Genomic DNA, 23188 nt, shown 5'->3' on the forward strand with positions numbered 1-23188 from the left:
TCAAGCGGAAACAGAAAACTTTCATTGTTTCTGGGGTTCGCTTACACAACAACGGTGCTCCGGGTCACTGAAAATGCAACTTTTTTGAAATATTACTTCTCTGCATGCACACCAGGGCCGAAGTAACAAGTAGTTCTGCACATGCTCAGTAGATGTACAATAAGAACAATGTTTCCTCCAGAGTGTCATGACTCCCCGTCCAGATCCTCCCACTGTTAATGTTTATAGATTAGATTAGATTAGAATTAGATTAGAAGCTTTTATTGTCATTGTACAACAAATTGCACAACGAAATGACGGTGTAGCTAAAAACACACAGTAGACATACAATAAACACAGCAGCCATTCTCACATTCAGCATTGCATTCATCTCAGCAGACACACCATATATACGGAATAACCTAAACATTCACACACACATTCAGCTCTCACACAGACCCGCTCACACACACCCAAGGACATAGTGCAGTAATGTAAAAAGTTAAAAGAAGCGACCGATAATAAGTTATGTAAAATACCAATTTTGGTGTATTCTTCTCTGCGCGCATGTGTGTGATTTCATTACAAAAACTGCTCCAAGTTGTGGCCTGGCATATTCACTGTAGTGTTTTCAAAATCAATGTTGCTGTGAAGAAGCAAAGATTTTCTGAAATGAAAATGGGGAAAAAAAAAAACCTGCCATGTAAACGGCGCCTCACCATTCACCATGTATTCACGGGATGTTCACAGAGACGCTGTCCAATCACAGACAAGATTCAAAAATACAGTAATATTAAGGTAAAGAAGTTTTTCTGGATGAAGGAGCAGAAGCACTAACTCTCTGTACCCTTTTCACCCATTTTGCAGCTAAAATATTTGAATAAATCCTGTCAGTCTGGCTGCGACACGATCGAGATCGGATGTTTGCAGTTTCGTCAATCTGAGCTCTGCTCCCGTGTCACATGTTGCACAAAAAGCCACAACCATCATCAACTGCACACAATCAGGACCGACTGGTCATTTCTAGTGTCCACCATCTTTAAAAGGATCCAAAGTAAGTAATCACAGCTTTAAATCACTGAACTGAGATTAAAATTAGTGGTTGTGTATGGCAACATGAGTCTCAGTGCTGACGCCCCCCCCCCCCCCCCCGCCAAAAAAAAGATGGAATAAAAGCTTCTCCTCACACTGTTTCATCTGCACACAAGATTACAAAAACTCCTTCTTCGTGTCTGCTCACACAGATTCATTTCTCCCCCAGATTTCGGTTCTTTTTCTCTTTCCGTCGGTGACGACTTGCAGCTACTTTCTCCGCTCTGCGTGGCCACAAATCTGTGAAATGACTTGAGCTCCGCCGGCAGCATTCATCGCTCACACTCAAGCGCAAATACCGAACTGCAAGAGACGTATTCAGCCGTTTACTCAGCGTGACGGTCTTCACAGAGCAGAGGGAAAGCTGCGGGAGACCCTTTATGGCTTTAATCAGTGCGGCGGAGAATGACAAAATAATCACATTAGAATAAATCAGAAACGAGACTGAAGATTATATTTTATTAGAGCTATGGCCAGGGTCGAGGTTAAAAGAAGATTTTAAAAACAGAAAGAAAGCAATAAAAAAGCGACAGAAAGAAAGGTTATATTAAATATTTCCGATAGGAAAGCTTTGAATTGCAGAATTTCATTAAATCTCATGAATATGAGCTGAGGGGATGTGAAAAGCACTGTAGTGAAACAGGCCGACTGTAATGTCAGAGTGGAGCCGACGGCTCTGGCCGGGCGGCGACTGACCAGCGGCGTTCCGCTTCACACAGCGACTCGGCCGCAAGCTCAACTACTACAAGCATGGGTGACGTGTACGGCTTAGTGCTATGAAAAGTGAGTCCGATGAGACTGGTTTTAGAGTTTGAAAAGTTACATGGACATCAGTTGAAAGAATTAGTTTCTAAATATACCCAGTTTGTGCGACAATATTTTCAATGAAAACCTAAAGCACCTGTTATGTTCTGGAGATCCATCACAACGTTTTGAAAACACTCTGACTCTGCTTTAACAGCCTTTTCACTCCCCCGTCGTTTTCCTTCTACACAGGAAACATCTGCGTCCAAGCGACACCCAGAAATAAAAAAAAAACTCAAAATGAAGTAGTACATACGCCAGGCCAATAGGTGACGCTGTGATGCTGCCACAGATCTAATATTTGGCCTCATTAAAGCAAGGAGCATCAGTAACTCTGGAGCAGGCAGCCACTATTTGTTTGGTTGTTAAGTGAGATAGGGTCGCGGGGTTATCGGGCAGAGGTGGAGCGATGACATCATCGTTTTCAGCTCATGTGCACCTTACCCATCTACACCTCAAAGCCATTTTCAAATTCCTCCTTATTTGAGCCAGTCTTCAAAATGACACCATTTTCAGGCTCCTCAAACGCTGCGCTGTGTGGATGATCAGCTCAAAATGATGTGGTCGGCCCTTTTTCTATTTCGCTATTTCTATCACTCATATCGAGTGTTGTAACCTTCAAATCTCATTTTGAACGAAGAGATTTATACAACTTTATAAATCAGGCTCTGTTTACACATTTCAAGGCAAAAACGCATCACTTTTGTTTCAGAAAAGTTTTGCGTTTACACGGAACTGGGTTTCCACTGTTTCCACAGAAACGGCTGAAACACAGACAGCAATGTTGGACCAGTAGCAGGTGCTGTTCTTTGTTTTTGTATGGAAACCACAGACACACATGCAGCAGAGAACAATACGTTCTGAATCCAAATTCAATTCAAAGTCAAATCTCGTTTTGTAAAAAGACCATTAAAAATAATCGTGTGTATGTGAAAGATTCGACATGAAGTGAAGGAGCCCGGAAAACCTCAGGGATCGAGGTTATTTCTATAATTACAACACGTGTAATCTCAATGAGTTTACCTTACAGGCAAACTTTGCAACATCAGAAAAGAAAAAAAATGAAAGAGAAGAAAAACCGTAATTTGCCTCAGGTTAACAGTTACAAGCAATTTCTGGTGCATAATGAAGTGTTATGGAGGGCATTAGTTAGTAAGACTGGAGGCTGTGTGGCTGTTTAGCAAGAGTCGGCGTCAGCAGTGTGTGTGTGTGTGTGTTACGCCTTTTGTCAGGCTGCGTCGGGCCGTTAATGACTCATGGAGATTGAATCTGTTTTATGAATGGGAATTAAATCTCAAGCTGCTCAAGTGCAATCATCGTCTTTCATTTCCACTCTCAACAAAGAGAAACGTGTGGGAGTCTCACTTTCCCCATCCGAGAGCGCCATCTCTCAACTTGTGATGGTGGTTTCTACGGTAGTTTTCCCTTCAAGTTGTTTTTGTTACTATGTTTGCTTTGTGGCATCGTACACTTTTTGTTAGGGATGCACCGATACTACTTTTTTAAGGGACAAGTACGAGTACTAAGCTTAAGCAACTTGCCGATGCCGAGTACAGATACAACTACCGTATTTTCCACACTACAAGGCGCACCTTTATACCTCAAATTTTCTCAAAAGCTGCCAGTGCACCTTATAACCCAGTGCGCCTTGTATATGGAAGAATTGCTCTACTCAAGGCTGCTATTTGACAGCTGAACAACCAGAAGCTTTTATTTTGACAACTCTAACTTCACAACGGGATCTTCAGAGCGGACGACACTCCACACAACAAATTCATCACTCATGGTTGCACACCAACATTCTAACAAACCAAAATAAACTAGATGAAATAATTACTCCCTAAACTGGGGAACAAAAACACATAAACACAATCAACACAACACCAAGCCCAACAACGACCCACAATAACCTCCAACAACACAAAACATGAATTCCCATCATGCCTTGCATCCTGAGCTCCTCAGTGCAGCCGATAGCTGCAATGAATTATGGGAGTTTATGTTTGTGGTGTTTTAAATGCAATTATTGGGGGTTCTATTTGGTTTGTGGTGTCGGTAATAATTGTGTTGTGTTGTGTTTTTGTTGCTTAGTTCATGTAGTTTAGTTTATTACCGGTAGTTGTAAGTTGTCAACCAGCAGTGAAGAAGGTTTTGTGTGTAGTGTCGTCCTGGCATAGGCTGCAGGTAGGACTATCAAAATAAAGTGCGTGCACCTCTCTGGGTGTTAGAATCAGTGGAAAATATAACCTAATGGCTTTGAGCTATAAATGTTGCTGACCACTGGTTTATTCCATGTGCCTTATAATGCAGTGTGCCTTATATATGAACAAAGTTGTAAATTATGTCAATCAATGTAGGTGTGCCTTATAATCCAGTGCCTTATAGTGTGGAAAATACAGTACTTATTAAATGCCATTAAGTCTCATTTCACCAGGTTGTATCAGTGATCTTTTTCAGAGTACTCCATGCAGACTCATTACTTGAGACTGGTATCAGCATCCCTAATTGTTTTCCTCACGTTATTGAATACGACAACATTAATGCACAGCTTCAGACACACAGGCCTTATTGATGCTGCACTCATCCATTCATTTGCCTTCCACAGAAGACAGCGTCTCGTCTTGCCAAATGAACGCGCTGAGCAGAAATTAAACGCCAACTTGTACATCTGAATGACATTTCTCACGTTCTTTCACGAGGCTCGTTTGATGCCTGATTTACGATGCGAAGGCTCAAAGCTGCTCATTGATTCGTGCAGCTCTGATTCTCCTGGACTGAATCGCCGATTGAGGTACACTTTGTCCCCGTGTCTTCTGAGTTTTTAATTACAGGCAGAAGCAATTTCTTCTCACATGACACTAGTGGTTAGAGGGAACACGAGAGCAGACGGTCTGTGGAGGTTAAAGACCCTCTCCTGCTGCTGCTTTAATGTTTCCCCATCAATCCTGATGACAGCGGGGGAGGAGCCATCCCAGGTTGAAGGCTATTTCTACACATCTCAGCTGATCTTTAGTCCCCATTCGTATTGACATGTGGCTGTCGAGGAGCGGGATCAAAGATATCTGTCTTTTGGTCTTTGCTTGTCAAATTAAATGGAGGATTGTTTGGTTTGATGCTAAAAGTACCTCAGAATGACAGTGTTGCATTTGGTGCTATATAATAAAGTTGAATTGAATTGAATAAAGAAGCAATTAGGATTGTATTTTGAATGGTGATTTCGTGGGAGAGTAGTACAGATTAGGAAGAGTAGTGGCTTCACCACATTGTTGTCCATCAACTGAGCATGTGCAGAACAACTATTTACCATGGTTTTCAAAAAATGTTGCATTTTCAGAGACTCACAACAGAGTCACAGATGTGCTGCTTGATTAAGTCAAATGCTTTGTTCTTTGGTTAAAATGTACATTACGTGATTGTGAACAGATTTTTTTTTAAAAGTCAGCTCAACATGTACACAATACATTTTTCAAGAAGTATAAAGTATTTCTTAAAGTGCCCACAGTGACTGAAGCACAACTTGCAGCAGCGTTCCTGCAGCAGCGGGGTGAAGGAGTTTGTCTCGCGGAGCTTTGATGGGTGTTAACCTCTGAACGGATCCGAGGCGGCGGAACATCTCATTACTGTGGTGACAAGACGTAAACACATCCTTCAACGGCGGACTGTGACAGAAAGCACTAATTAACAAGAAGTTAAACACTTCTGAAAAGGCGTCATGAAAAGATGAGGGGGGGGGGTAGAACCAGCCCACAGATGTGTGTGTACACACACACACACACACACATACACAGAAACCCAGCAGACATAGAAATCCACACTGTGTGGTGCACATAACAGCAGCTCCGTTTGCAAAGATTTACCAAAAACATCATGAAGAAGTCTAAATACCTTCCTGCTGCAGCTTGTCTCGGTAGAGAAACGTCGGCTGCCTTCTCCATCCACCAACAAAGACTCCAGTTTGGCGTTCGAAGAAGTGATTCAATCCTTTATTTTTAAGAACATGATTCATCTGCTCTGTTACCGTGACTCAGACACAGTAAATTCCTATATTCTACTACGAATTCAGGTCATATCATGTTTATTTGACTATTTTCGTATAATACTGCAACTAAGGTATTGTAGTACCGTCATGTGAGCGGTACAGAAATTGGAGATCTTGAACAAAACCCAATGTTATGATTACGTGTCGCCTTAAAGCCTCTGTACTACCGGGTGGACAGTACCCACGGGGTAGTGCGTAGCGTCTACGCAGTCCCTTCACCCTGGAAGTTCTGCATCGAGGTTGTCTGACCCCCAAAGTAGTTCCTTGGCATAAAGCTAGTGGGGGTAACAAGATCTGTCAGAAACACATGAGGCTCATTGGTATTGTTTATCTTCTGAGCAATTTGGAACAAGATTAGCTGAATCTAATTTAGCTTTGAGTGCAAACCAGCAGACTGTAGTGGCGAGTTAAAAGCTATCTTCCTGCACTGTGTTGTCTATAGTATCGGAGGTGTACAAAACGTTATGGACAGAATATTTTTGCTCTGCCAATTGGCGGCGTGTACTATTCACTTTAGTATTTAAAGGCTTCTCCAATAAATTTTCTTAACATGCCCTATGATGCAGTGGATCAATTCTGTGCTTCCCCTTGTGCTCTGTGCCGCGCCAAATGCTTCAACAGAAGCTGGCACAAGAATGCGTGATGAAAAAGTCTATATATTCACAAAGCCAAACAATTACAACTGAATATTTACTCTCAACATAAAGCCAATTGTAGAAGTGCAAAATACAGTGAAATGTCCAACGAAAAAAAAATGTCTCCTTCATTATGGATCATCATTTAACAAACTCTCCCTGACTTTGTGGTTTTGAGGCGAATGCAAGGTTGTTAACTTTAATAGCAGCATCATGATATCATCATGATATCTCATCTCGGGACTCAGTGCTGTGTTGTATGCGCTGCTCTTAAGAAATGTGTTAAAAAAAACACAATTTTCTTTGAAATTTTGACCATTTTCTTGGTGCTTTGGTCAGATTGGAGCTTCTTGCAGGCCGGTTTTGGCCCACGGGGCCTCATGTTTGACACACGCGTCCTACATCATCTGCTCTGCACAAACTGAAGCCAAACAGCATGCCTTTGGATTGTGTGTAGAAACACACTCCTCAGGTACAAGAAGAACATGCAGACTGTAAACACCCCGTCAAGCCTGCAGGTTCAATGCCGTAAGCCGACAGTGACGACGACGGCACCGTGCTGCAAAATCCCGTCGAGTAAAATGTCAACACTTCGTGTGCTCTGCTCGCGGAAGCACTTAGAAGCATTGTACTCTAAAATCCTGCTGTCTGACTCTAATCCACCATCACCATGTTTGTATAAGAGCATAATCCACACGCTCGCTGAACTGCAGAGCTGCTGAGCTCATTTCCCGCCGAACTAATTTCTCAAGAAATCAACTTCATTGAAATTCATTTGTTGGGGCTGGAGACCTTAGGATCAGTCAGTGTTTTTAATGGATCTCTGGCAATGTGCGCTCTGTACCTTTGTCGCTGAAGTCGTCCACCAGGATGATCTCGGCGATGAGCTGTGGAGGAGACCGGTTGAGCACGCTGTGCACGGTCCTCAGCAGAGACGACCAGCCCTCGTTGTGGAACGGGATGATGACGCTGGTGTTGGGAAGCTTCTCCACGTACAGCCTCTGTTTACAGCTGCACACAAACACAAGAACAACAAATATAGATAAAGATTGTATCATTTGTTGTTTTTCTTATAGTCCAAGATGAAAGTGAGATGTTCACCACTCGGCACCCAGTTTACTCGTAAGGCTTGATTTCGTACTGGTACGCCAAAAATGGCACTCGCAGTGGAAAAACCATTACGAGTCAATCAACTGGTCCACTGAATTGTCTTACTCGTGAGGACAAAGAGCTTAAGGTAGAACCAAGGATGTCTGATAAATGCTCAGATGGCTCTCCATATTGAGTTGTCACTTGAAGCGTTGTTGTGTAAACCAGTCCTAAGGTGCAACATAAAATCCTTTGTCTTCACCAGCAGAAATTGAAATAGAGCAACAGACAAAATGCAAAGCAAGTGTATGGTAATGTAAACTAGAAAGGAGGATGTGGAATTTTTATGGGCTGTAATGGATTCTGCTTTGATGAGCTTGTTGAAAATTACTGTGTAAATAGAATACATTACATAAAAGTAATAAAATGATATGGTAATTCGCCAGAAAATAAACAAATTAGGTTAGATTGCAACGGCGCAATGTTTCACAATACGGAGACCTTCAGACGTTCTCCTGCACGTGGAGCTTACTGCTCATGTGGGCAATGCCTCCGACTTTCTCCCCCTGCTTCACACACACCTGTAATTTCATTACGTTCCGCACATCCAGCAGTTAACAGCCGCTCACATGTGCTCCTCTGACGGGTTACAGCCTCCGCCTGGTGCATTATCATCACAGCGACCAGAGGGGACCCCTGCAGAGGCGTTAATCACCGGGGGGGGGGGGGGGGTTGTGTTTTCATGCTGATGGAGGGACACGCAAAGTGTGCAGCAAGCAGTCGATCAATGTCTGTGTTGAACATCGGCCTGCGTGTTATTCATTCAAATATGAACTCCGGGAGAGTGGCGGGCGGTGATCGACACACACGGGCGGCCGCTGAATCCTAACAAACCCGGTGCGGTCCCACGGGGGTGGGAGAAAGTGTGTGCTTCAATTAAATCTTGTCAGTGTGCAGAAATCGAATGTGTCAGCCGCAGGTCTGAGGCCGGCTGCCTCGGAGGCACCGACAACATGCCAATCAGCGCCAGGCGGGCGGCGCCCGCGGGGCAGACGGGGCGGAGGGGGTCAGGCGGCGTGCAGGTGTGTCTCCATCTGATTGGTCACGGGAGGATGATGAGTGGCGGCAGCCGGTGGGAGGAAGGAGCGAAGCATCACTCCCAACCCATATTTCTCCATTTACAACAGGCCATTAATTCAATTAGAGTGACATTAAAGCAAGAATCTGATTAGCGCAGCTGCCAAGTGACATTTACCTGCTACGGTTTTTTTAATCTCTCCATGCGAATGTGGGTTTGATTACAAATCATTATGTGAGCGCCAGACTGGACATCTCCCCAAGGACACATTGGTGTGACAACATTTCAAGTGAAAAGGGCATTGTTTGTAGGTTTTCTTCTTTTTAAGCAAAATGTTCCGCTCACACGGAAACGTTTTGAAAATGATGTCTGTTTCCACGGAAGCTGCCGAAACTCTGAAAACTATGTTGTTCGTGTGCCAGGCGCTATTTTTTTTTTTGTAACGAAACCACACACACATGCGGCAGAGAATAATAGGCTCTAAACATAAACAAGGGGAGAACACAGACATTTCTATGGACAGTTGTAACCTTGACTGCGGTGTGCACGCACAGTCACAGCGTTTCAGCATGTCATTTGCATATTAAAAAAAAATTTTTATTAGCCTTTATTTATTCAGGAGAACCACATTTAGACAAACATTCTCTTTTACAAGTGTGTCCTGGCAGCAGTACAGAAAATACATTTGAGGTGTCAATAATATTAAAATGTTATTGAAACAAATAAATAGCAAAAAGACAAGTACATGAAACACAATAAAAAGTACAGTCACAGAGTGAGAGCATATGAAAGATAAAACTCTAAAAGTCATCAAATAGTTGAAAATTAGTTAGTTTAAATGTGAGCAAGATGATTTTTTGGTTTCCAGGTGCAGTAAAAGGGCCCTAAACTCTCCCAGTGAGAGCAGCTCTGTGAGTTTAAAGTCTTTCTGTAAAACATTCTATGAACATGGAGCAGAACACATGAAGGCTTTTCTGCCCTGTTCCATACGGACAGTCGTAACCGTGAGTAAAAACGAGTCTTTGGACCACAGACTGTAGCTATTTCTGGGTTTCTGGGTCACATCACTGCAAAGGTATAGAGGCAGAAAAACCAAGAATTGCCTCAGAGATAAAACCAAGCCAGTGAATGTGTCTGTGTAAAGAGAGAGCCGCCATCCAACGCCTGCGTACAGGGAACAATGGCGTTTGAGAGCTTTGCAGCCTGGAATAAATCTCAGTGCTCCATGGTCAACTGTGTTCAGTGAGTGAATACACTGAGAAGAAGCATATATACAATGTCAATGTCGTCCAACATGGACCTGAAAGTAGCTTCAACCAGGCACGTTTTAGTCTTGAAAGAGAAGCACGATCTCTCTCTGAAGTATAAACCCAATTTCAATTTAAGCTTTCTCACAAGCTGCTCAATGTGAGGTTTAAACAAGAGGGACTCCTCAATTATGATTCGAAGGTGTTTATAAGAAGTAACTTCCTTAATGACGTGACCTTCTCGGGTAGTGATGGAGGTCAGATTAGACTCCCTTTTCCTGGAATGTGAAAACAGCACGACAGGGTTTCTCAGCATTTGACACCTTTCAGGTTGAACTAAACAGCTAGAAAATCTGCCTGCAGCTTAAAAAGGGGCCTCTTTTAATGAAGGTGCAGAACAATAAATGACTGCTTTACAGTAAAAATACAAACAAAAAAGTCAGTCGAGGCAGAGGAGAAAAGCAATTATTAAACAGACGGAAGTGACAGTCAAAAATGATTGGCAACAAAACACCACAGGCCTCGGCGGCTAAAAAGAGAGAGCATATAAAAGATAAAAGGGGCGTACATTTTGTTCAAAATAGATCAATGGAATAAAAACAAGTAAAACAAAAGGGAGGCTTCAATTAAAAGTGAGTCTATAGAAATGGGTTTTTTAGAAGAAATCGAAAATAAGACACTGATTCTGCGAGCCTTATCTCCTCCTGAAGGTCGTTCCAAAGTGGAGGGGCGCCGCCCTGGTGGAGAAGCGCGGTCACCCTTAGATTTAAGTTCTTAGTGTGGGATGACCAGAAGGAATCCACCGGAGGATCTAAGGCTGTGAGCAGGCTTGTACTGGGTCAGCAGGTCAGTAATATAACTGGGGGCCAGACCATGAAGAGCTTTAAAAGTAATCAGCAAAAACTTGAAATCAATTCTGAAACGGAAAGGGAGCCAGTGGGGGGAAGCCAGGACAGGTGTGATGTGTTGTCGCCTGTTAAGACAGTACGAAGCCTCGCTGCTGTGTTTTGGACCAGTTGGAGGCGATGGAGGAGTTTTTTTGATTGACACCAGATAGGAGGGAGTTGCTGGTCGAGGCGGGTGAAGATGAGAGAAGGAAAACGTTTTGTTCAGTCAGATTTGGAGGAAACAGGACTGGATAACCTTTTTGATGTTTTTATTCCATTCTGAGGTCAGAATGGAATAAAACTCCAAGATTTCTGGCAACGGGCTTTACATTGTAGGAATACAACTTACATTACATTGTAGAATAGACCGAGGTGTTGACAGACAGACGATTGTGTGGGTTGGGGGGGTTGAAGAGAATTATTTTGGATTTAGACTGACTTACTTGGAGAAGACTTTGAGACATCAAATGGTTACTGTGATTAAGACTGTTAAAAACTCTGTGCTATGGTTTTATCTGTTTATGTTTTTTTTTTTCCTCTCGTCTGTGTTTTACTTTTGTATTCAACATCTTTTGCCTCTAGTGAAATGTGTTCATGTTCATAGATCCTGGAGGACAGGAGATGCATTTTACGGCAGCAAGACTCGGTTGACAAAGCGGTCGTCTCCCAATCGAAAGGTTGCAGGTTCAATACCCGTCTCCACCGGTCCACGTGCCTAAATGTCCGTGCAAGACATACGGAACCCCAGATTTCTCCCATTGGAGTGACAGCGCCTTGCATGGTCGCAAGTTCACACACATTCATTGGTGTGTGAATGTGGTTAAGAGTTGAAAAGTGCTATATAAGTGAAGCCCATTCACTGCCAGACTTACACATCTTTTAAATCACTTTTAAAAACACTTTCATAGACTTGTTCTTATGTCTTTATGTTCCATTCATTTATTTTCACTCAAATTGATGCCCAGTTTATTGTATACATGTTCTGTCTCTTCAGCCTTCTTTGGTGTCATCTGTAATTTTGGTCTTTCAATTTATTGATTGTTTGTCTCCTCATGTCTCAATGTTGTTGTTTTTTTTTTACGTTTGTGTGTTTTTACTGTGAAAGTACTTGGTGAACAACAGTTCTTAAAGGTGCTATATAAGTTGGTGTTTTATGTGTACATGACAAATAAAAATTTAGTTTTAAGAAAAAAAAAAATGTTCTGAAAAGTAGAATTGTCCAGTTTCCATGGAGATGGAGTCGGATTGTTTTTCAAAAAGTTCCATTTACAGTGGCTGCGAGTATCATTGTGTAAACAGGCACTTAAAACACAATGAAAGTTTTCCGTTTTCAATGTTGTCATGTGAAGGAAGCCTCAGTGAGGGAGCTTGACTGTCATTCTCCCCGCTGAGAATCTTTGTCGAGTTGTTAATGGCTTGCATAAACACCAGATGCTAAATTCTTCGCAGAGTTTGATGTTTGTGAGTGAAAGAGTGATGACACTTTACACTAAAGCCCTTTTAAATTTGACCTCCAACAGTTTAACCATTAATATGCATTAAAAATGAATGCTGCTCTGATATACTGGCTGCTTTACATCAAATAAATATGTTCACAATGTCAACTTATCAATTAAGGTCAAATTGTAAAATAAAGTTTTGAAGGCAAAAAGAAATTACAGAAAAGAAATGATGTGCTATTTTTATCATCTCTGAAATCACCTTCTATCATTCATAAGTTCACTGACAGTAAGTTTGGCCATGTTAAACTGATGAAGACGTTTTAAAGTCAATGTGGAAAACCAGACCTGAGACGTGACGAAGACTTGGTGAGAAATGTAACCTGCATATGTTTAACAGCCACTGCACTTCATTCCCTCTCCTGTAAAGTACAGAGTCTTTCCTTGGCTGGGCGTTGGGAGACGGTGCTTTTATTCCGAACCACCCGCCATTACACACAAGTCGCTCAAAAGATGTTGGGTCAAGGAACAGCTGCTTTTATAAACACAGATAAAAGCGAAGCCGTCCTGCTGGGGAGCCGGGCGGAAGGCAGAGGTTCAAAGCTGCTTTCTGCATGAGAACCAAGGCAGGGTCAAGAGTCACAGGGAAGTTCTTGTCAAGCACAAGAAAAGCTGTGATTAAAGGCATTTCACAATTTCATTCAGAGATTGAAGGGGTCCACAGGAAGTTTGGACAGGTTAGGGTTGAGAAGTTTGACTTCTTTCGCTATTTTCCATTGCAGCGTGGCTCCGTGGGTTAATCCCACACAAACACCCCACAACACAACCGCTCCGCGACCTGCCGCTCCCATCAAACCTGGAGGCATTCTGCCAACTTACAAATATTTTTATCGAAAAAGTCTTTTCAACACACAACACTTTACCACAGAACTTCAATTGAAGTCCTTTTGACTGGTCGGTTGTGGTAAATTTGGTAAAAGTAAACAACTTTTAATCCAGGCTGCATTTGAAAAAAAAAATGCCTGCAGTTTTGGAAGTTGATCCAAAGACAGAAAAACACCCCAACAATGTTCAATTTCAACAAAATGAAAAGTCATGTCAACTGGTAATTTGGATTAAGTTTTCCTTTTTAATAGACACTTTATCTAACTTAACCCGAGCTGGTGCTGGAACGCGGTTTACACAACAACGATTATAAATGAAAATACAAAAACCTTCTGAGCATTTTAAGCGTGACAATGCCACTGAAAACACAATTTGCTCCCAAGGAGATGAATTTGCTCGTAAAAACAACTGACAATGCAACTTTTTAAAAACACTCTGACCTTATGTTAGAGGGAATGGGGGAAAAAACGTAACTTTTTGTCAACATTCTGTCTCTGTGGAAACAGAGAATGAAAATGCTCATTTATTTAATCACTACTACCAACTTGTGGCCTGGCAGGCTTACTACATCGGTTTCAGTGTTTCTGCCTTTTCCGTGTAAACAGAAATTTTTTTTTTTAGAACATTGCTGTGTCAGAATGACCAAAGTGTGCATAGAAAGTCTTTTCGCCACAAACATCCTCTTACACCAAAAAAACCCCCCAACTCACTTTTCATGACGGATGTCGGGGAGCGAGCGGTTCAAGGAGATCCGGTCGCTGACGTAAATGTTGAAGCCGTTTTCCCGATAAGCCTGATCCACACGGTCGTTTTCCGTCAGGGGAAAAGGCTTCCCCTGTTCACCGTTACCTGGCAAAGGGGAAAACAAATAAACAACCGTAAACACCAATGTTTACATTCACAGAGCTGAACAAATAGTGGGACTCATCCAGTTTCCCTCAAAACCTCATTAGTGCTACAAAGAAGGCCTTCTTCTCTGAAATACAGCCACGAAGGAAGGACTGCTGGATTTATCCATAATGCATCCACTGACGTTAAATCAACTGTGGGATTGTGAAAACGGGCACCTCCCTGTTTTCAGAATAATTTATAGCTATTTATTCCGAATAACGGCAGTGGTGATGTGGTCAGTTGTGGATGTGATTAAACTACAACTACTTGTGCCACCGGCTGAAGAGCTGCGGTGAATGATGGAGCACGTCACACAGATTTATTCGAATTGATTTGCGTTGGTGGGATGGAAAAAAAAAATTATAACCAGTTGAAATTACTTAGTTATCAAAAAACATTAGTGTTTGTATTTCAATACACTTGAACTGTCCTATATAGTATATATTTTTGAATTTCGAGTTTCTTTCAGATATGTTCAGAACACACACACACATATATATATATATATATATATATATATATATATATATATATATATATATATATATATATATATATAGAGAGAGAGAGAGAGAGAGAGCCACTTCATTGCTCCACTTAATTAGTGGAGAAGGTAAAGCAAGGCTACAATGTGGCATCAAACTGCTTTTCACTATAATTTTCAGCTGGATTGCAAAACATCACTTATTCAAGTCTTTCTTATATATCGATTGCTGAAATAAGTTCCTTCTGGTAGTTTGCATATCTGCTGACTCATTGGAGGACGCATGGAGGTGAAGAGTCAGAGCTGTAAGCTCCAGTGACTGGTGAATAAACGACGCAGGCCCTCCAGTCACAATGCTCACAAACTGCCGCGTCAGTTAAACTGATTCACCTGGAGAGTCTGACACACCTGGAGAGGAAGTGACGCCTCCGCGGGGTCTCCTGACCAGGAGTGTGACGTTAGAACTCCTCCAGGCTAAAAGCTGACGTTAGCTTGGAGGCACAAGCTTCCTGACACAGCAAGACTGACGGAGCTGCAGTGCAAATGTTTTTACATGACAGCATTTTCAATTAAAAACTGGAAGCCATGATGCTTTGGGGATCCGTTTCCATGACGACGCTGTTCAGGGCCACTGGAAACACAGTCTGACAATGGCTTCCATGGGTCTGACTCTGTCTCCATGGTAATGAGAAAACGCAACTTTTTTAAATTGTTCAATTCTGTTTCCAAGAGCAAAGGGGGGGAAAAAAACGGCACTTTTTGAAAATGGCTTCCAAGGGGAACCTTTCACAAGCACTATGACTCCGTCTCCAGGAAAACGTAGAAAACAAACTATTAGTTTAATAGTTGAGATTCACCTTAATAACGGTCCAACTTGGTCGTCTGTCCACTAGAATGTCCTTGTGCCTCCATTGTTAACATTCATAGTGTATTGTTCACTGCGCACTTTGTTTTGTTTCATTACAAAAACAAAGAACAGCACCAACTGGTGGCCTGGCATGCTAACTACATTATTTTCAGCATTTATTTCTGTTTCCTTGGAAACTGACATCATTTTTAAAAGGTAGTTTCAACTGAAAATTGAACAGAGCCTCAAACTCAAAGCTGTCTTTGAAAAGGGGCATAATCACTCAATTTGTGCAAAATCCCCAATAACTTAATGGCAACAAAATCAAAAATAAAACCTAAAAAAACATCAGAAGTTGCACAAACAGCCAGTTTGTCATATTTTGTCAACGTAGCAGCTTCACACATATTGTCCATGACATTTCTTTACACACATTATTCACCGTAGCTTTAAAAAAGGCGCAGGTATGTTACCAATCAGGTTGTAACAACCCTTTAACCACACACACACGACATGGTGAAGCTCGAGCTTCTTTCAGGAGTGCATCAAATTACACTGTGTTGCATGTTCCATTAGACACTCATCAATGCACTACACACACACACACACACACACACACACACACGCGCGCGTGCATGAAGGCTCTATAGTCAGAGGAGAGCATCAAATTAAACTGAGCCGCCGTGTCCCATTAGGCAGAAATGATCTGTCTATATTCCTGAAGGTAATAACTGTGGAAAATAACTCTGCACTTTAATGGCTCATTTCAGAGATAAACTCTTCTATTTAACGTTGAATTTTTGCCGAAATAACAAACCTGCTATTTAAACTGCGAAAATTAAGAACCCCACACTTCCTTAGGCAAATATATATATATATATATATATATATATACATTTCCAATCCACTTGAAATAATCACATTGAAATATTTGTTTTTCATCTTCACTGATTTTCTTGGGTCACTAATTGTTTCACTAGTTAATCTATCCCTTTAAATCAGGGGTGTCAAACACATTTTAGTTCAGGGGTCACTTGCAGTCCAAGTTCACCTTGAATGGAATAGTGCCATAATAACCTTCAGATTAAAAGTTTTTGTTGTGGTGCAGAGTCCACGTGATGAGGCCAGCGTAGCTGCCCTCGCCCATAGCTAGCCTTGATTGGCTCCTGAATCCGCCACCCTGAACAGGATCAAGCGTCACAGAAGATGTTTGTTGACTGAATGCACCTCAACTTTGTAGTTTCCATTTTTCCATCTGGAACTTTCAGTTAACTCCACGCACCGTATTTCCATACAAGCAGTGGAACTGCCTCAGCTGTGAGCTGCCCGTTTATGTCTCAGAAGAAAGTGAACAGTACATTTACTCCTGGAGTGCCGGAGCTTAAAATAGTTTCCTTTCGCTTGGCAAGCCGTTCCGGTTGGTCTCCCTCTCTCAAGAAAACCTCTGAACCATTGATTTACCAACAATAACTGCTGTGTGATCTCAAAACACTTTGTAGTCTTGCACAAATCCTCGTCACTTCTCATAATACCACACAAAAGCCAATTAAATCTCCTCTATTTGTAACAATAAGACAAAGCTGTGTCTCCCTGCTCGGGGCTTGAGGCAGAATCAATGCTTATTGTAGAAGATTAACTGTGTTTAATTATGAACTCACAACAATATTCACAGCATCGATTTGCCCCGGTTCTGAGAAGAGAGGGGAAGAATAGACTTGTGAGTGTGTGTGTGTGTGTGTGTGTGTGTGTGTGTGTGTGTGTGTGTGTGTGTGTGTGTGTGTGTGTGTGTGTGTGTGTGTGTGTGTGTGTGTGTGTATTCCTGTGAAGCAGTTAAACTGCTGGTGGAGTTTGGACTCACCTGCTCGCGCTGCGTCTCTCCTCATGCCCTCGTAGTCGTGCCAGTCGGTCCTCCGGACGCCGTCCAGTCCGACCTGAGTCACTTTACGCATCTGATTCACGCCCTGAAAGAGACATGAGGTAGAGAAAGAGACACTGTGAGGACGCTGATCCGTGTGTTTACAGCTCATCTTACTGAAATTGTGCGGAAAACTCTCTTTTTGCCACATCGTACGACATTGAGAGTAACGAACATCCAGAGTTGGCAGTGGCAATAAGTTGAAATTTTTCTTTTGCACGTCAACGTTCATGATGTTTTTCTTGCTCTGTCAGTCAAATCCAGCAGTAATGGAGGTTTTTCCTGTGACACTGTAGCAGCTTTCTGCAGTAATACAGTGACACCCAGTGGTCCCAGATGGTATCTACCCTGTGTGACACATGACCAGCTAAACGACATTGAAAAAAACGTGTTTCCATGACACTTCGTGGTGAAACACATCGTTTTTGTGTTTTCAGCTCACAAAAGTTTCAGGTTTACAGAGAAACGATGTCCATTCTCACACAGCACGAGTTAGCACACCAGGCCCTGGGCTAGCATTATTTTCAAAAAGCTGTGTTCTCAGTTGACGCAAGCACTGCTGCGCCCAAATGGACTCCCCAAACACAACGAAGTGTATCGTTATCAGTTGAAGCTGTTGCCGTGTAAACGGAGCCTTAATCGTTCAGAAACTACAGCTCTTTGAGCTCTCCTTCATTTTCAGCATTTTACTTTTCTATGTACATTTAGATTTAGATTAAGCAAAATTAAATGTACTTAATTTCATTTCTGTAATGTCTTGGACTGTAAAGGCAATAAACAGCCATTCTCTTCTAAAGCAGCATATAAAGGATTTAGTGAAGAGAGTTCATCAGCATTCATAAAAACCCCGAGAACCGCTAGTGTTGGTATTTGTTAATAAACTGTGTTTTGTCTTTCGGCTTCAAGCTATTTTAAGCCACAAAAGTGCTCAATTACATATTTATTTCAAAGAAGAGGGAAATTGATCGTCTTTGTCTTTGCTTGCAGAATATAAAATACAGACTTGCACATACTTGCAAGAAACAAACCTCCTTTAAATCCACTTCAATCTTCTCTCAGCCAGAAGCTGTACAAGCTTTTTTGTTTTCTTCTCAAAATGTTACACTGACAGCTGGAGGTTTACACAAACGGAAAAAAAAAAGCTCTTTATTCGTGTGAGATTGAAGAAAATTACACTTGGTTTCATTGCTATAACACATCCACCCTCATCACCATAAACTGGGATTCGCTGCCCCGCATTAAAATGCTAAAGCATCCATTTATGAAATTCTCTCCCTGCTTTAGAGACGACTCACAGTGACTCAAGATATTACAGGATCACAGCACAATGGTGAATTAATTAGCTCCATGGGAGGATGCAATTAGCAAAATGCCGCGAATGCTAACGACACGTCTGACTGCGTGGAACTATTAACCAGGCTGTTCGCTGACGCCACGGCAGTCAAACAAACCACTGTGATGAGCAATGGGGAGGGTGTGTGTGTGTATGTTTATATATATATATGTATATAAATGCTCATATAGGCACACACACACCAGCTGTTTGCTGCCTCTCTATTCTGCTTCTGTTGTGCTTGACATTGATAGAGAGAGCAGCGCCAGTCGGCCGAGGTGCTGAATGCTCCAGGAAACAATAATAAATCAGAGCGTCATTGTTCCACACTGAATCCCAAACGTGACTGCTTTACCGTCGCACGCAATCATAATTTATGTCTGCAGTCGTATGTCAGCCGCTTTCAATTACATGTGACTAAATGAGAGCAACAAGCCTATAATTACGCTGGATATTGTGAGTTAAGCCGCGTGCAATGACACCGATATACTAACGTAACACTTAATCTCTCCCAAGCCGAGCACTTTTTGTTTATCTTTCACTTTTATTTATTTAAAAATTCTCTTGCTTTCTTTGTCAGAAGACAAAAATGCAATCTTGTCGTAATGCTCTCAGCAGGCGAGAAACGACAATAAAAAAAAAAAACCCTCATATGTCTCAATAAATATGGTTTGTTAGCAATTTAGGCCCCGTTTACACGACAATGTTTTCAATTTGAGAAAAAAATTCTTTTCATGGCGTTTTGGGTGTCCGTTTGCGCGACAATAGTGCTCAGAGTCGCCGAAAACAAAACTTTTTGAAAATGCTCAGAGTCCGTGGAAACAAGCTATGGTTTAATGGGTTCACTGCAAATACAAACAACAGCCGCCACTGGTGGCCTGGCATGAAAACTACATTGTTTTCAGTAATTGTGCATTTTTCATGGAAACCAACACGCTTTTCAAGATGTTGTTGTGTAAACGGAGCCTAAATAAAAGTATTTGCCAAAATCCTCACAGTGATAAGAGTTATTTAGGTGCTTGGGGAGGGGATTACCCTCCCTCTGGTCGACACGGTGGTGTTTCCTCATCAGGAGAGTTAAGAGTCTAAATCCTTCTTAATGTGATTTTAACCAGTTAAACTTACCTGCTAATAAAAGAACCACTATGAACCTGAGGATCAAAGGCTGTGCACATTTCTTTCCTCACACTATTAAACAAGAAGCTGATGTCAGACTCGTCAACGTTCCACAGAAATGGCACCAGAAGTTCACTAGTTCAGCTTTCATCTGTCAAAACCTGCCACACTATGTCGTTTATTTTAAACCTTCAATTACATTACAGTCACTCCCAAAAATCTTTATTTTAAGAAAAAAATATATTTTAAACCTCATTTATTACTCTAAAAAGGCCAAAAACAAGGCTGAAAAACAAGCATGTTTTGATAAAACTTTAATATTATTTGTCAAATCATTGAATTTTTCATGCAACTTGATGTTTTTGTTTTGAATTGCCCTGTTTGAATGGTGCACTTTAAATAACTGTGCCTTGCCTCGAGCTCTGCTATGAACCGTAGAAATTCCGCAGACCTCTCATATCACTGGAAGTGATGATGCCGCTGATGATTTGTAGGTGAAAGTGATGTAACTGTCGCAAGACGGGAGGACGGATGGAGAACGTCACAGTAAAGATGGTTAACTAACTTAACCGTGGCACAACTTCACCCTTCTTTCCTCCTCAGTGTGTCGCACCACTGACATGCAGGAAGAGTCCATCTGCAAGTTCCTGAGCAGCAGGAAGCGACGGCGCGCTGCCCCATTTCCTTTTGATTAAACTTTCAGCACACATCGGCGTGATATTCCACCGGGGGCCTTCTGCTTCAACAAGACCTTGAAAACAAGACAAGGAGACCGGGAAACTTTTTGCAATCCGGCTCCCGATGAGCAATACGGTGCAACTTTGCTCAGGTGTTTACGCTCCGTGTGTGTGTGTGTGTGTGTGTGTGTGGGTGGGTGAGAATCCGATTGAGATAAGCAGAACTGGGGAAGACGTGACAACGGAAAAGCAAACAAATGAGATTGAGACGTGTTTTTGTTTTTCCCTCCAGCTCCAACACTTTCTCTCTCCACACACTCACACACATGCTCATGCGCGCTCAAGTCGCAGATGTATGGATGGAGGACCTTGCAGAGAACAAACAGCCTTGGGAATTTAACTCCCAGAAAAGCTGTCGTAATCACTCAGCGCTAATGTGCAGGAAATGGAAGTGGACACCACATTAACCCAGCCTTCCAGTGCAACACCCATTTCCTCCACACCATAGAGGCACGTTTGCTTCTATTCAATTCACTTCTGTTTGAATTTACTGCCATTCTACATGACCAACATTTTCCTGATGGCAAAACCTGCAGAGAGGCTGTGTTTGTAGTGAGTCCCCACAGAACATTAGGAACATTTAAACTGGGGCGAAGCAGCTGCTGAAAAGCTTCAACCTCACAGTGTTGGTGCAGCGCTTTGCACTCTGACTTCACACTGAGAGAATAGTTCTGTCATTTAAATCAGGCAACAAACTAATGAAAAGTAGTAAAGAAATACACAGTATAGCGCTAACATGTTTAACTCCAACGTAGCTATTCAAACCCTGTTTACAAAAGAACCTTTTCAAATAACAATGGAAAGTCTTCGTGGCATTGTGGCTGTCAGTTTTCAGGACAGCGGAGCTCAGAGCCACTGAAAAAGCACATTTTTAATACGCTCTATATTGTTGAGATGAGGGAAAGTGTAACTTTTTGAAATCACTCCCACTCCATCTTTGTAGAAACGGGGGAAAATGCTACTTTTTGGAAACCCTCCAATGCCGTCTCCATGGAAACAAGGGAAGATGCGACACCTTGGAAATGCTTTGATGACGTCTCCATGGAAACAGGGGGAAAACGCAACATTTGAAAACAAAACTTTTTGAAACACAGCTTTTTGAATTCGGTCCAATTTAAACCTCTATGGAAACCTGGAAAACACAACTTTTTAAAAATGCCCCAGACTGTGAGAATGGGTGAAATGCAGTCTGGTCTTGCTGTGACACCGGTGATGTTGAGGTTTGGCTCTTTGGGGCCGGGCATTGCATAGACGGCCTCGTAATCCCCCCTCCTTTATGATTGGCCACTTTAAACGTCACGGTTTCCCGGTCTGAGGTACAGTAGAGGCTATCAAGGTTGAGCAAGTTAAAGCTCCTGTAGTAGATAATTTCTGCTCCTCAGTGACGGCCGGAGGTTTGGAAAGATGAAGTGAGACACAGGGTGAGATGCTAAGAGTGGAATTTATTCAGACGTAAAGCCGGAGCGCTCCCACACCTGACAAAGACACATTCCACAAACCATCCTCACACACACACAGACATGCACATTCTGACCAACCACCCCCCTTACACACTCTTCTCCCTCGTATATAAAGTCGTTTCCCTGTAATCTCATCCTCCAAGGCCTGTTTTCTGGTGCCGCCAGCAAAAACAGCATTGATTAAGGGGCTCAAATCTAACAACAACGTAACCGGCCTGGGTGGCAGTGACCTGGCAGATGGGGTAATTATTAGTGAATACGTAGGTCATAAAATCTAAGAGGCCTTAGATTTTCTACAATAGCTCCTACAGATTTCCATCACAACCCGTAAGAACAAGAAACGTTGGGCTGCAACATAAGCCAGCTGCCGAAAAAAAAACAATTTTTCCACAAAGAAAGATTTGTCCGAACCGTCATGTTGGTGTGGTTTTAACTGCAGGAACTGAAAGCTTTGAGTGATGCATTCAGGTGCATCACGTACGCCCGCCCCCCGGCATATTAACCAGCTGCGGGACTCATACAGTAGTGATGTTACATGATAAACATGATTAAAATATGACTAATAGCTATTAATGAGTTGGAACACGCATGCGCAGCTCACGGAAGGGTCAAAGTTTCTTCTTGTTCTTATAGAGTATGAATCGGCTTTTAGTAGGGATGCTCGATATTGGCTTTTCTACCGATATCCGATATTCCGATATTGTCCAACTCTTAATTTCCGATACCGATATCACCGATACCGATATCACCGATACCGATATATGCTGGCTTTTTACATCAAAACTGTTAGGTAACAACAACATAAAATATCTCCTACTGTGGAATGAACACATTATGCCTAATTTTATTGTGACGCCCCACTGGATGCATATGTGAATCAAACATGGCTTTCCAAATGTACACACTGAGACAAATAAGAGAACAACAACTTAAACTATGGAAAAAAGTGCCATATTTATTTAGTGTTAGAGAGAAACCTCAACAACAAACTCAACAACACCACAGACAATATAAAAAAAAGGAAGAGGCATATCTTCAGTCCATTAGTTGTAAACAGTCCATGAATGAATAACTGGACATAACTTGTCAAATAATAGACTCAAACTGGGCTCAATCTCTTTCAAGAGTAACAAAATAGTGCAAATATAAACAAGAAAGGCACAGAAATGCTCACAAAATTAAAACAGCCCTCCTTTAAAGTGCAACAAAAACAAAGACTGAAGTTGACTCG

General features: G+C 42.0%; 1 protein-coding gene across 1 annotated transcript in view; it reads right to left on the reverse strand.

The window, feature by feature from the left end:
• Window positions 1-23188, reverse strand: part of LOC308139061 (polypeptide N-acetylgalactosaminyltransferase 10-like) — a gene marked incomplete at both ends in the record, with an annotated part of 85836 nt that overhangs the window by 42347 nt on the left and 20301 nt on the right. Inside the window, 3 exons of the mRNA XM_080508387.1 lie at window positions 7394-7560; window positions 13885-14023; window positions 17255-17357. Coding sequence (XP_080364513.1) covers window positions 7394-7560; window positions 13885-14023; window positions 17255-17357 — 409 coding nt within the window. The remainder of the gene's footprint in view (window positions 1-7393; window positions 7561-13884; window positions 14024-17254; window positions 17358-23188) is intronic.

This window comes from Blennius ocellaris (assembly GCF_963422515.1).
Source record: "Blennius ocellaris genome assembly, chromosome: 14".
Taxonomy (NCBI): Eukaryota; Metazoa; Chordata; class Actinopteri; order Blenniiformes; family Blenniidae; genus Blennius; species Blennius ocellaris.